Source organism: Myxocyprinus asiaticus, chromosome 10 (assembly GCF_019703515.2).
Source record: "Myxocyprinus asiaticus isolate MX2 ecotype Aquarium Trade chromosome 10, UBuf_Myxa_2, whole genome shotgun sequence".
Lineage (NCBI taxonomy): Eukaryota > Metazoa > Chordata > Actinopteri > Cypriniformes > Catostomidae > Myxocyprinus > Myxocyprinus asiaticus.
The window spans coordinates 7301967-7317864 of NC_059353.1; the positions used below are offsets into that span (position 1 = coordinate 7301967).

Sequence of the window (15898 nt, forward strand, 5' to 3'; positions counted from 1 at the left end):
TTTTTTTATTTTTTTTAATTTTTTTAGGATATGTGTAAAATATTCTGCAACCAACAGAATTTAAATTCTAATGGTTCACTTTTTGTATTGTATTGTATCATAAATATAAAACATACATAGATTTATCCTGACCAAACCATCTACAGGACTAACTGTTATTACCACCTACATGCACCTTAGATACCAGTGAGTTTCCATGGCGACAACATCCTGCATTCTCTTCCATCACTTGGAGGATGATGGAGTGCGCGGCCCGCGCAGCCGCATCTTGTCTGTCGGGTGATTGCTCTCAACTTTCCTGACAGGCAACTGTCGACAACCGGTTCGTTTTGACTCAAGCGGAAATCAACTTTGTCCTATGCGCTGGCGTGGGCGCGGTTTGATGCAGCAGGGGCGGCTATTGGGCGCTTCACGAATCCGTTAAACGAAGCGTCTCTGTACGGAGGCCGAGAGGGGAGTGGCGCGGCGGATAGAGCAGAAAGACATTGAAAACACCAATATCATTTCAGTTCATCTGATTATAGAGGATAATATTTTAATCCGCCGGTACCGAAGACAATCGGCGGGGTTCCTTCACGTAGTCTTCCTTTTTCTCCTATAGGATGGTGAGCTGAGCAGAGGAAAAGCACAAGTTATTGGTGAACGCATCTATTCAGCTGTTGCCCGTTGTGAATTATAGGCGCGTTTGGGCCGCCGGTGCACCGGGCGGCTCCGTGATCATGCGGGAATCATGTCTTTGTGCGAGACTTGTTTATGTCGGTTTAAACGCAGTCAAACATGAAAATCATTTCCACGCTGAGTGCCGTGTGAGATTATTTTGATTCTGACACCCGTTCATACCGGAGAGATGCGTGAGTATAAAGTGGTGGTCCTCGGAAGCGGCGGGGTCGGTAAATCCGCTCTCACCGTGCAGTTCGTCACCGGGACGTTTATCGAGAAGTACGACCCGACCATCGAGGATTTTTACCGTAAGGAGATCGAGGTGGACTCGTCGCCGTCGGTGCTGGAGATCCTCGACACGGCGGGCACGGAGCAGTTCGCGTCCATGCGGGACCTGTACATTAAAAACGGACAGGGCTTCATTCTGGTCTACAGTCTGGTCAACCAGCAGAGCTTTCAAGACATTAAACCGATGAGAGATCAGATCATCCGAGTGAAGAGGTGAGACGGGACACATATACGTCTCAAATGTTTCACAGCTTTGGCTAATGATGCCGTATCACTTTCCCCCCAAAGTGCATCCTGAGACAATAATATTAGCTACAATATATCTATCAGTACCTTTAGGTCAATGAGCTGCTATCTATATTGCGTAATCTTGAGTCTAGTTGGGCCTTTACAGGCCTGTTGCTTGAGCATTGATGGTATTAAAACACACTCTAAACCTGATCCTGTTTGAAAGAAGAACAAAACTGCATCCGTATGTATTTATCAGGTATTTTTGGGAACCTCATAATGATTTTGTGAGGAGTACATACACACAAATTACACCAGATGCTGTTGTAGAAAGTGTTAAAACAGTACACTGGATATGACATATGTACTGTATATGGCATTCAGACGATAGTGTCAGTGTATCTGTATCTGATGTGTATCTCAAATATACCATGTCTAGATTACTAACACATAAGGAGTAGTTCAGCCAAAAAATCGAATTCTATCATTTACTCCGAATGTCCGAGCTGCTCATTTCCTGACAATGAAAGTGGATAGTGATTTACACTGCAAAGCTCAAAAAAGTAAAACGGCATTAAAGTACTACAAAAGAAGTGTAATACACAACTTATGTACTGTATTCCAAGTCCTCATAAGTTATATGTTGTTTTGTGCGAGAAACCGATGGTAATTTTAAGTCTTTATTCACTGAAATCGTCAAGTTTGAATTTGCACAAGCGAAATTGAGGTTATTAAATGATAGGATTTCCATTTTTTGGGGAACTATTCCTCATCTTTATGCCGTCTCAAACTCGTATGACTTTCTCCTGCAGAACACAAACAAAGATATTTTGTCTTCATGTCCTTGTAGGAGCTTCAAAGTGTTGGACCCCATTGACTTGCATTGTATGAATATAACCGCATTATATCTCCATCATAAAATCTTTGTTTGTGTTCCACTAAAGAAAGTTACACGAGTTTGAGACAGCATAAGGGTGAGTAAATGATGAGAGATTTGTAATTTTTGGGTGAACTATTCCTTTAAGGATCAGCTCAGGGTACGTGTTTATTCACCTCAAGCCATACAGTAGATTGGTCCATTTAGGCTGAATTGTACTTTTTTTAATATTACTTTTTATTGGACAGTCAAGTGAAGGCTGATGGGAGATGATTGGGAAGAGTGAAGGGGCAGGAACACTGTTGTTCACAACCTGAACACTAACAATGTGCCACAGCTCTTATATTCTTTGGGATTTAAAATAAATGGTTCAAAATGTCACTAGCTTTTACCAAGTTGAAACAGTAATTTTTAATGTAAATTTTCCCCAAATGCTCTGGTATTTACTGTAAAACTATTTAATTCACACTGATCCTGTTCTTGATCTTCCAGAATGCAAAATGTTTGACCAGAAACTATTGAATTCAACAATTACAGTAGATTTCCGTACTTTATTTTACATTTATTTATTTACAATGTACAACAATAGTTTTGATAATGTCATTTTTTTGTAGTCCAGCACAATGCCGCTGGTTGCTGTAGAGATTTTCTTTTGTTCAGCCATTATCTGAGAATAAATGGAGTCAGAAAGGCATTTGAAGCTGCTAAACCCTAAAAGCTCCTTTTAGAAAATAGGAAACCCAGTACAGCTGACAAAGTCTACAGGAAATCAAATGTGGAAGTTTACAAATGGATGGTATTTATCACAGCAGTTGTTAGCAGTTCCAAAAACAGAAAAGGACATTTTGTTATTTAAAACCAATAAATATAATACAATAGATGTGACTAAACCATAAGTTTCCTTTTTTTTTTTTTTTTTTTTGGAAAGGAGACATTTAGTTGGGCTTGAAGGCTTTAAATCAAAGCTTGTTTGCATTGAAATTTAAAGGCTAAAAAGGTAAGCAATCAGGGCCTTTTGAGTACTAGAACATCCCCACATATTAGATCAAAGCATACACTCAAATGCAAATTTGAGCCCTAGTCAAAAAAATCTTAAAGGATTGCTGGTGGAAATTCCATAATAATTTGGATCCATAATGGGATCAAATATGAATCCAATAAGAATGACTTAAGATCCCAATTGATAAACCCAATTCTGAAGGGGGGAAAAAACTGAATTTCAGTTTATGCTGTAGGATCTTAATTGATTCTCTCTTACTTGATCCCATTGGGATCCTTTAGAATTGGTTCTAAATTATGAAAGAATTTGTATTAGCAATCCATTAGCATTACTTGACTCAATAGGAACATTTATAGAAGAAAGGATGATTAAAGTCAACGTGAAATGGCATGCATAACCCATTTTATTTCCGAGTGACATTTTTCTTAATGAAAGAATATATTCAAATGGGAAAATTTTTTTTTGAATGCAGCAAGTGATGCCGTTTGATGTGTGTGCTTCAGAGATTAGATAGCGCAGAGCGGTTCAGTCTGTGATGGCTCGCAACAAAATCGCACAAAAAACAGGTTTCAATCGCGCCACACAAAAGACGAGCCTGCGTTTCAGATGAGAAGAATATTTAGTGCTCAAAGCACTGAACGCAAGATTTAATTTGCTTCGGCGGCCTGACATTAACAGAATTTTCAATGCAGGAAAACCCCTGAAAATTTCACCTGCCAAAGTGGCTAGTAAGAGGGAGGGAGTTACACGACTGCCAAGTTCTACCCACATTTTGCGAATTGGCGGGTGTTTTTATTTTTATTATTATTATTTTTTTTATGCATTTATTTATTTATTTTATCCCCTTTTCTCCCAATTTGGAATGCCCAATTCCCACTAGGTCCTCGTGGTGGCGCGGTTACTCACCTCAATCCGAGGGGCGGAGGACAAGCCTCAGTTACCTCCGCTTCTGAGACCGTCAATCTGCGCAACTTGTGGCTCGCTGTGCATGACACCGTGGAGTCTCACAACATGTGGAGGCTCATGCTAAACTCTGCGATCTACGCACAACTTACCACACGCCCCATGGAGAGCGAGAACCACTAATCACGACCACGAAGAGGTTACCCCAGTGACTCTACCCTCCCTAGCAACTGGGCCAATTCGGTTGCTTAGGAGACCTGGTTGGAGTCAGTTAGCACGCCCTGATAGTGGATTGGTGGGTGTTAATGTCAAGTCCTGAACACAGCGCAAGTATGCGTTGCATTCTCAAAGTTGCCACAAGGGGGTGCTATAGCTAGATTAGAGGGAACTGTCCGCTACTACTGTAAATTTTCTCTTTCGAGTCAACTACTGTCATGGCAGACAGTTTGAAGAGATTATTGCCTAGCAGTTAAATTAAAGACAATATATTTATAGCATCTCACCTAAATAATAACACATCCAGTTTACTGGCAACTGGATCGCAGTTGTATCTGTGTGCAGGTACTTGCATAAAGTTTCTGGTCTAAGAGGGATTGGTGACGTCAGTCAGAAAAGAATATTGTTTTTTTTTTCTTTTTTTCGTTTTTTTTTCCTCAGAGGCAGACCAAGTTAATATATTATGATGAAAGGTTAAGAAGACAAAAAATGTTTTCTTTAGAAAACCAATGAATTATGAACAATAAGACCATAAATATAAGGCCAATTTTTATTTCACATCAATTTGAAATAATTAGGAGCGAGTATTGTTTCATAAAAACTTTACACACATTCTTTAATCCTTATCAATTTTAAACTCAACCCTAAACCCTATTGTAACTCCACCCTACACCCTGTTGCCCCACCCCTCTCCCCCTAACCTCACAGTCACCCTGAAACCCAAACTTACTCCACCCCTCTGGATCAGACATATTTATAAACAGCCACAAACAACATCTAATCTAGCTCGCATTCTCACGCAAATAATATAGATCTGCAGGCTCTTGCACAGATGGATGTTTTTGCTCACAGAAAATATTAAATAATTGAATGGCATAAATATTTCATACAGTAAAAGCGATGCATAATGAAGAGGGAAGATAGTGGGAATGAGAGACATCTGTGATCCAGTGCTGTTTGTTCTTGTTGAAGGGTGAGTGAGCAAAAAATGGTGTTTTATCTCAGATGTGATTTCTGAGGGTTTGGTGCAATTTATAGAAGTTAAACAAATCAATGACTAAAACGTATGACCATAAAAATGTCTTGCACCTATCAGTACTGTTTGTTACATATTGTGAGTATTTTTAAATGAACCATTTGATGTGCTGTGATTGGTTTCAGTTGGGTCATTGCTGGGCGAGGAAAAAAACTGACACCATATAAAAAATCTGGCTTTTTCGGTGTGAAAGTCTCCATAGAAATCCATCGTTTCTGTTCAAACTCTTCATCACAATACATTTTTTTGCATTTGTTGTGAAAGAGCTTTAACCCTCAGTATTAAACTCGTCCTGCACCATTTGTGCTGACATGATAAATCAGTCGGGCGCTAATTAGAGTTTTGAGACCAATACCGATTTTAGAGTGGGAAAATTCACAGATTACCGATATGGTGGCCGATATAGTTAATTTTTGAGCTGGAATGAAAACAGACCTTTTCTATGTAGATTTTGCCCCAATATGACTATGCAAAGGTACTCAGAAGGCTGCTTTCTTAAATATTTTTATCAAAGAATATTCGACATTATTATTATACATTGTCTACAAATTCTAGAAATGAACACTGAGAAAATAAAGAATAAATAAAATACAATAAATATCTAAATAAACATCAGTACTGTATGTTCAGTATCAGTCAGTTGCTGACCATTTCAATAAAGAATAAATTCAAATAAAATAAATAGATAAATAAACATCAGTAGTACTGTTTAGTATCAGTCAAATTCTGACTATTTTAATACTGCCAGTCAATTAGGGGCAGGTTGTAAAACAAGAAGCATTTACACCTGCCAAGTCAAGCGATGTTACATGGTATTCTGCTATACAAGTTCAGGGGAAACATTCAACGGTGGAAAAACAGACTTTTAAATATGACATTTTGTAAATGCAAGGACTGGAATTGTTCGGTTGAAGGGGGTACCAAACTGCGAATCCTAAACAAAACAGTTTGGTGAATACATGTTTACTCTTTAGCTTCCACTCAGCTGACAAGCAATGAAAATAGCTATGTGGTTAGCTAGTTAGCTCTAAGCTCGTTGTCACGGAGAATAAAAGATGGACTTTATTTATTTTCCAGCACTGCGTCTCACCAACTAGGTAACAACGTTGCATGAAATCAACACTCAACAGACACAATCCACCACCGCACCATTGTCTGTTGAGCTGCAAAAAGATGCTCTGATGCTTACCTTTCAATCTGCTACATTACTGACAGCACTGACAAACTATAGTTGGCTAACATCACAAACAGATGTGATAAACATGAGTGACATGGTTGTCAGGGACAGGGTTAACTTTATATTAGTTATATTGAAAAGGGAAAATGATGGGGTCATTGTTTAATAACTTTCCAGTATGTATTTCACAAACTAGTTAGCAACTTACCATGATGACACGCAGCTCAACTGCGCCCTGTCTGCAGAGCCACCATCAGCTCAGAGTCAGCTCTGTAAACAATGGAGTCGGAGCACGCTCTGCTGGACAAACTAAGTTTTTACACCAATTCTAAAGCATTGTTTTCTGCATTATATGTTCTGAAAAAAAGATTTCATTTCTGTGCATATCGGTATAATATCGGCCGACCGATATATTGGTCAGGCACTAACTCAAATCATGCAGCTTGTTGAGGAGTGTTGTGCCATTAGTTTTCGAAACAGTATTACTTAAATTTTTTCGAATGGCAGACATTAAAACGGGCAAAAATAAACCCCTTAGATTTACAGTGAAGAAGCAATAAGATTATGATAGAGACTTGGGAATGGGCTTTTTTGACTTTGGCCAGTAAGCAACCACATAGAAACACACTAAAACCACTCAAACACCCTAGCAACCACATAACAATGCCCTTGCAACTACTCACATCTCCCTACCATCGTAACAGTATTGTATCACTTTTTCTTCTGAAAATTTAAAAATCTAATTGTTTTTTTCTCTCTCTCTCTGTATGTTTGCAGAGTGGAGACTGTGAGAATATTACTTTATCATTCTGAAAGTATTTTGAAACTGTGATATCATTTGTGGTTTGTTGATAACAGGATGTGGTTATGAGGGATGTGGCCACAGTAACTCCATCCTTCTCATCCCCCTCTGGCCAGTTATCACTACACAGTTAGTGGATATGGGTGTGAGACATTCTTCTGTTGCCTTGAGGAAAACTGAACAATGTTAATGTACTGGGAGAATTTAAATGATGTGATCTAATGTGCTGGAGGTATTTTATGTGTCCTGAGCAAATACAATGATGCTTTTTTTATACAATTGCTTCCATAGAAGCCTTCAGTCCATGTTAGTTCAGTTCCTGGTGAAGAACTACACTGTCCATGATCCAGCAGAGGAACAAACCACCTATCAGAGAATCGCAGCAAACAAAGTGCGCTAAAAGAGCTCTGCAGCGACCTCTGACTCCCATTTGAATAATGCAATTGAGTCGCTCTCCCTACAAACTCTAACTACTTGTATATTTGTTTTTTTTGTGATTAACATTTTTATTGATTTTCCAAAGCAAAGAAAAACAAAACATATATACCATGAATCAACATTAACTCCCACTACTTCCCCTCCCCAAACGAACATCCCAGTGGTCTTGCATAAGTTCACACATATACAGAGGATAAAAAAAAAAAAATATATATATATATATATATATACACATATAATAAACATACAACTCTATACCTCTCTCTCCACAGACCCACTCCGAGAGCCCCCCAAAAACATCAAATATCTACCCCATTTCCCAATAAAACCCAATTGTTTATGTATTTGTCACCTGCGTCGATGACCGCCCCATCACCCAAATCACAGAGTCTGGGGCAAAACGAAATCCGAATGCCCAAAACATCACACACAACACTCTGTACCCTCAACCAAAATTCCTGAATCTCAGCGCACCACCAAAAAACATGGGCCATGTCTCATCCTCTGATTGGCATTGCCAGCAGGTGGGTGTGTCTTTAAGACCAAGCCTATACAATTTAGAGGGGGTCCAATAGAACCGATGTAAAATGTTGAATTATATAAGGCGCACCCTTGCATCTCTCGATGCAGTCTTTATGTTTTTAAAATCCTAGCCCATTCTCCCTCCTCCAATTCCAGGTTTAAATCTTTCTCCCATAATCTTTTGAGAGTGGCTGAGACTCCATCCCCCAGACTCTGAATGAATAAGGTGTAATACACTGAAGCCTCATGGCCATTTCCAAAAGCAGAAATCACCTCTCCTAGAGTATCTGCTGTTTTAGGGGGGTGTATGCTATTCCCAAAAATAGTACAGAGCAAGTGGCGTAACTGAAGATACCTAAAAAACCGAGATCTGTGGATCCTAAAATATTGAACCAAATTTTCAAAGGATCTCATCACACTGCTCTCATAAAGATCACTGAGTGAATTAACCCCCCTCACAATCCACTCTGACCAACAAAAAGGGGACTTATTAATGCATAGTTTGGGGTTTAGCCATAGGCTCGAGGCAACATTTAGATACATATCTGAATCAAACACTCTGGACACTTTTGTCCATACTAAGTGCAAATGTGAAATAACGGGGTGTGATTTAACTTCTCTATTTAGTTTGATGGAAAGGCTTTGCAATGGCAAAATAGGGGCAAGAAGTTCTTGTTCAATGCAGAACCAGCGAGGGGCTGTTTCAGGTGGAAGCGACCAATGAGCCAAATGTCTGAGACCGAATGCATAATAATAAAACAAAATCTTGGGTAGGCCTAGCCCACCTTTATCAATCGGCCTATGTAACTTATTTAAATGTAATCTGGGGTGCTTACCACTCCAAATGAAAGACTTCGCTATGCTCTCAAATTGCTTGAAATAAGAGAGGGGGACATCTACCGGGAGAGACTGTAGCAAGTAGTTAAATTTTGGAATACAGTTCATTTTAATAACACTAACCTTCCCAATCATCGATAAATGTAATGAAGCCCACCTGTCTACATCGTCCAAAAACCTTTTTATTAAAGGGTCAGAATGAACTCTGACTAAATCAGACAAATTTGTTGGGAATAACATGCCCAAATACTTAATGCCCTGTTTTGGCCACTGGAAGGCGCCTGGCTGGAAGACCGTTACTGGACAATATGCTGTCAAAGCCAAAGCTTCGGATTTAGACCAGTTGACTTTGTATCCTGAGAATTTGGAAAAGGAATGAATAATTCTGTGGAGTCGAGGCATAGATTTAGTAGGGTCAGAGACGAATAATAAAATATCATCTACATAAAGCAGAAGCTTATGCGCCACGCCTCCCGCCGTCACCCCTGGAAAATCATCCTCCTTTCTTATCGCGGCTGCAAATGGTTCCAGGGCAAGACAGAACAATAATGGGGAAAGAGGGCAACCCTGACGGGTCTGAAATTAATCCATTTGTTTGTACCGCTGCTACAGGGTGTCTACAAAGTAACTTGATCCAACCAATAAACGTACTCCTGAACCCATACATTTCCAAAATCTTAAAAAGATAATCCCATTCTACCATATCAAACGCCTTTTCGGCATCAAGTGAAATGGCAGTGACCAGAGACTGATCATTCGCTACTGACCACATGATATTGATGAAACGCCTAATATTATCAGAAGAGCTACGACACCGAATAAACCCCACCTGATCTATATGCATAAGAGATGTCATAACTTTACATAATCGGTTAGCCAAAATGTTTACATCTAGCTGGATCAGGGAAATTGGACAGTAATTTTACACTTGTTTGGATTTTTGTCTTTTTTAAGAATCAGACTAATCCGGGCTTGTGTCATGGTTGGTGGAAGCTTCCCATTCTTTAATGATTCAGAATAGACTTCTAACAAAAGTGGAGCCAGTTCTGTAGCATAAAGGCATAACGCCCTGGAGCCTTGCCTGTAGGTAAGGACTTAATTACCTCGTCATGTTCCTCCAAGGTTATCTCAGAATCAAGAGAGTTTTTTTGCTCATTTGTATGTTTAGGAAGAGCTAATGGTTCCACAAAGTTTCTAATATCTTCATCAGTAGACGAAGACGTGGAACTGTAGAGATCAAGATAGAATTCTTTAAAGGCATTATTAATATCAATGGCTGAGGTAAATATTTCACCACCAGCAGATTTCACTGAGGGAATGGTAGAAAAAGACTCTCTCTGCTTTATATATCTAGCCAAAAGTTTTTCTGCTTTGTCCCCTGACTCAAAGTATGACTGTTTTGCCCTGAATAACCAAAACTCCACTTTCCGTGACAAAATAGTATTATATCTGTATTTCAGTCGGGTCAATTTTTCAGCACTTTTAATATTTCCTTCCAACTACATGAGTTTTGTGCATTGGACTTTTTGATGAGTGAGGCATACTGTATGATTCAACCCCTAAGAACAGCCTTAAGTGCCTCCCAAGCCACTCCTACAGAAGATACTGAGGACCAGATGGTCTCCATTTAAACATTGATTTCAGTCTTTATTATTTGTTGTAAATCAGGATTTTGCAAAAGGGATACATTAAAGTGCCAACTATATGATTTCTTTTTCTCTGTATATGGCAACATCTCTAAGTTCACCAGGGTGTGATCTGAGACTAAAAGGTTTCCAATTGAGCAATCCACATCAGATGAAATGAGGGACTTAGATATAAAAAAATAAAAATATATATATTCTAGAGTAAATCTTATGAACTGATGAAAAAAATGTATAGTTCCTACCAGATGGGTTCAAAAGTCTCCAAATATCTGTAAGACCAAGATTTTACACATCCTGTGAAGCGTCAGTGTTGCTCTAGGGGGTTTACACACTTTTGCTTCACTATGATCAAGGACTGAGTCCATCAAAAGATTAAAGTCTCCTCCCAATATTATATCATAAGGGGTGCCAGCAGCTTGCAATATCCCATCAAGATCTATAAAAAAGCCCTGATCATCAGCGTTAGGTGTGTAAATATTAGCCAAAATCAATTTTTGATTTTGGATTTCTCCTAAAAAAACAATGACTCTTCCTAATTTATCTTTAATATGTTTGAGACATTTGAATTGTAGATGCTTATTTATCATTGTAATGACTCCCCTGCTCTTACTTGAACAAGCACTAAAGAAAACATGTCCACCCCATATCTTACCAAATTTTTCAGCTTCCTGCGGGGAAAGACGTGTTTCTTGAAGAAACACAATATCATATTTCTTACGATTAAGAAAATAAATAATCTTCCTTCTTTTTATAGGGTGCCCCAACCCATTCACATTCCATGTGGAGAGAGATAACTTTTCGAGCCAGCACGAAAAACAAAACCGGCATCTCGGTTCCTCGGATGATCAAGAGCCAAACTAACTCGGAGGCCGCGGAAAAGAAAAACAAACAAAAAAAAAACCACCATAACTTTCTCAGCCTGTCAACTTTATAAAAGATGTCCTTTATGTGAGCATGTAGATATTTTGCAGTCATCCATAGTGTCCATTCTCGATCTGGCCGAGAAAAATATCTTCCGTCAATGCAAATGTTTCTTGGAGCCATGCCATAAAACAAACTCCAGCCGCTAGGCGAAGCCAACCCAAAAAGAAACAAAAATGGCACCCAGCTATCTCAGATAATAGAGTTCCTCAACAACGAGGCAGTCCACTAATATAAGAAACATCAAATGGCTTACTCCAATGTATTTATGAAGGAGAGTGCCTGTTTTGGACATGTAAATACTTTGCGACCATTCTTCGTTTCTATTCTCAGTTTGGCCGGGAACATCAGTGCAAAAGCTATCTTCTGTTGGTGTAAGAGTTTCTTACATTCCTTGAACCAATTGCGTTTCTCTCTTGTCGAATTCGCAAAGTCCGTGAACAAGAAAATATTATGGTTCTTCCAAGAAAGCTTCCCTTTGCTCCTCGCCTGGTGCAACACGAGATCTTTATAGGATGATTTCAGAAATTTGGCCAGAATTGTCTCCCTCAGCAGATCTGCGAGCCGGGACTCTGTGAACTCGCTCGATTTCCAGTTTATGGCCTGTTATGTCGAGCAGACTCTGGAAGAGCTCTTCCAGGAATTTCACCATATCTCTGCCCTCTTCATGCTCAGGAATTCCAACAATTCATATGTTATTCCTTCGGCTCATATTTTCGAAATATTCCAGTTTTTCCAAAATTAATTCCAAATCTGTTTTGGACACAGGCAGATTAGCGGATAATCGATCCATCTTTCAACTTCTGTCACTCTTGTAAACAACTCAGAGAATTTTGTTTCCATCGCCGTAATTGATCGACGTATTACAGCAAGATCCTCCAAGTCAGCAACAACGTTTGTCAGCATTACCGAGATGTTGGACAGTTGACGCTGAATTTCTTCTCTCGACGTGCCGTCCAAATCGAGTCCCTGGCTCGCAGGGCTTCAGCTTGAACACGTAAGTGTCTTTTAATGTCTCCAGAGTCTGAGGATTTTGACTTCTTTGCCATGTTTACCTCAAAGAGCAAGTATGTAACAGGGTTTATCAAATCTCACCGGATTATAACATGAAAATAATTTAAAAACTAGCAAATTTCGCAGAGCTTGTGTCTCACACCTCTGCTTCTCGCATGGCGTCACTCCCAAACTACTTCTATATTTGTAAATATCAGAATATTTTGCATATAAAATAAAAATGTGTTAGTTCTGTATTTAAAATCATCAACTAGTTTTTTCCATATTTCTTTCATATAATTTTTTTAATTTGATTACGTCATTCGCAGATTAGGACTAGGTCAAAATATTGATTTTCCGATGTATACCGATCATCATTTAAACAATCTTAATATCGATTCTTAAATCCCAAGATTGATCTTTTATTCTGTGACAACCCTCTACAGTGCGAGTGAATCACTTGCATATGCGACCAAATTTTGCGCTATGCGACTAAAAAATTTCTGATTAGCCACTGGCTGGCAAATGTTCAGATTTCACTTGTTAGTGATTGAGTAGTATAGTGGAGAAGTTCAGCTCTCCTACAGGCTCTTCTTTTCTGAGCTTACGGACATGATGTAAACACGCAAAGACGAATGACTTAAGCCTGCGATTGTGTGACAAATCCAACAGCTCAAAATGAAATTAATTATTGTAGGCTTACTGTAGTGAATCGGGGTAAGACAAGGACATGGTTTTGAACACTGATTTTTTTACGTACTCGCTCAGTAATGAACTTTTGTTAATTGTAACCAAAGAAATATACATAGTGCAGCTTTAAGTACACAGTCTTGTACCTTTGTCTTTTTGTCTGATTTTCAAATATTTTTTTGCTTAAAATTAAAGTTTGTAAATTTTGTGATTCACCTCGGAGCTGGTTGGTTTGGGTCGTGGTGTACAACACTTTTATTAAGGAATTTTATGAAAAGCCTATGAATGCCTGTATGTGAATGCCTATAAATGTGACATACTTCTGTAACCATGACGGTTGAAAAAGTGGGTGAATGGGCACTGGTGCGACTTGTATATCATTGTCTGACATCCATGACAATCAAATCCTGATGGATAAAATCAAGCCCTGCCCTACATAATTTCTCACGTAATATTCTGTTTCACTCGAAGACGTCACATAATGGAAGTTAAATGTGTCTTTTAATTAGTCTTTGATAAATACAGGTTTTAAGTGTTTGACGGTTCTATGATAAACCATGTGTTTTTTTCAGGTATGAGAAGGTTCCTGTGATCTTGGTGGGGAATAAGGTGGATCTGGAGAGTGAGCGTGAGGTTTCTGTGAGAGAGGGACAGGCGCTGTCCGAGGAGTGGGGTTGTCCGTTCATTGAGACCTCCGCCAAGAGCAAGACAATGGTGGACGAACTCTTTGCTGAGATTGTGCGGCAGATGGACTACGCAGCACAGCCGGATAAAGATGATCCATGCTGCTCCTCCTGCAATATACAATAACCCTCCAAACCAAACACAGAACTCACATTTCAGTAGCTTTCATTGACCTTCTAGTGTCTGTGTTTTTCCATCATCTACAGACTTTAAATTTGGGCTGACTCAACCACAGGAAATGCACTTGCCTTATGTCTCACATTTCTTGTATTTACAGGATCCTGCAGTGGGGATGTATGATATTTTACGTTTTGGGTTTTATGGTCTTGATGATTTTATCTGAATTTGTCACCAGGTGAGAGACCTAGAGAAGAAAAGGGTTCTTAGCCATATGCTAAGTGTTTTATCCATAATTATTTAAAGGTGATATGTGTAATTTTTTCACTGTTAAAATACTTTCTCCTATCCCACCTTTCAGTGGATAGACAGCTACGAGTAAGCTGTTTGTAGGTTTATTCCCCTGAAAAAAGTGTAAACACTGTGGCGCTATTAAAATATTGAAACTTCCAACATTGACTCAAGCAATGGTGTGAGTTTGGAGCAGAACTATCTGTTTTCTCGTGTGTGTTCGTGAAAGCTAATTGAAAACTGTTGTTATTTTTGCCAGTATTTTTGGTGACAATAGTGGCTAGAAAATTACACACTTCACCTTTAATGATTAGATTTTAACAATCAGTTAATTGAAGAACAGATGCCTAAAAACCATCTGTTTCTCGAATGAGTTGCCTACCTAAAGAGCATTTTAAGCCATCAAAGGCATGCTCCTGACACAAAGGCACCTCCCAAAAGTAGGCCGAATAATTACTTATGTTGCGTTCCATTCTTCTAAGTTCCAAAATGCGTGCCGATTAAAGATTGAGGCATTTTATTTTCTTTGATATTGAATGTTTATGTTCAGTAATGTTCACGTTGCAGTTTCTAAGTTGGTTTTCAAGTTTGTTCCAAGTGTCATTGCACTTTTCCAAATGAAAAGTTGGATGTTCCAACTTTCCTAGTTTAATGGAATGCAGCATAAGGGGCCGTTCAGACCGAACGTGTTATTGTGCTTAAAAAGCTAGATGCAGCGCAACAAATAAAACAACGCACCATGCGTTTTTAAACGTTAAAGATCTTTTTAACTTAACATGGCATCTGAAAATGCAGTACTTTGGCATGAGACGCAAAAATGCATTCGGTGTGAACGGCACTAAATTGACAGGTCATGGGGTGGAAGACATTTCTACCAACACAATCCGTTTTTGTTTAAAAGCATTAATTTCGCCATGTTTAAACCTTTCATCCATGCTAGAACGGCGTTTTCCTCCACCGAAAATGGAGCATTTCGAAAACGCTCTCCATTACCACATAGTTTGGAGAACGATGACGTTAAAAAAAACTGAAATAAAACAAGAGGTTTCAAAACAAAACGGATTAGTGTGGATGTGGCTTAATTCTCTCTTGCGCGCTCTCTATATCACTCCTTTCTCGCACGTCTCTTCAGTTTCTCAGCCCCCTTTCTACACTCACTATCTTCAATATTCTGCCATGGATGTATGGGTCATTGATGCTGATGATGATTATTATTGGTGGACTGTAAATTGAAAAATTAGGTTAAGCTTGGACCTCCAGGATGAACAGACAAAGATTAAGAAGATTGATGGTGTGCATATGAGTGTATGTCTATTTGAGTGTATGTGTTTGAATAGAGAGCTCTGAGTCAGTATTGATTTTATATTTTTTTGTATGGACGTGTGCTCAACTATCGTGAACGACTGAATGGTGACACTCTTTTGTTTGGCACCTAAATAAAGTACATTCAACACTCTCACACACACTGTGGTGCATTTTCTGTTTTGTTGTTCTTCTTTTTTCAGGTTTAATACTTACACACTTGATATGACAGAAATGCTCATATTTGACCAGAACATTTGTTCTGTGTGT

At 38.9% G+C, this 15898-nt stretch overlaps 1 protein-coding gene across 1 annotated transcript; it reads left to right on the forward strand.

Moving 5' to 3' along the window:
- The first annotated feature begins 421 nt into the window (after positions 1 to 421).
- On the forward strand, positions 422 to 15781 carry LOC127447280 (ras-related protein Rap-2a-like). The gene is made up of 2 exons (XM_051709055.1): positions 422 to 1161; positions 13807 to 15781. The coding sequence occupies exons 1-2, from the start codon at positions 848 to 850 to the stop codon at positions 14042 to 14044; spliced, it is 552 nt and encodes a 183-aa protein (XP_051565015.1). The 5' UTR covers positions 422 to 847; the 3' UTR covers positions 14045 to 15781.
- The last annotated feature ends 117 nt before the right edge of the window (positions 15782 to 15898 follow it).

What these genes read in the sequence shown, in the direction of transcription:
- LOC127447280 (XM_051709055.1), top strand. Translation starts at nt 848, where the DNA reads ATGCGTGAGTATAAAGTGGTGGTCCTCGGAAGCGGCGGGGTCGGTAAA. An exon ending in CAGATCATCCGAGTGAAGAG is followed by an intron (nt 1,162 to 13,806) that starts GTGAGACGGGAC and finishes TGTTTTTTTCAG; the next exon opens with GTATGAGAAGGTTCCTGTGA.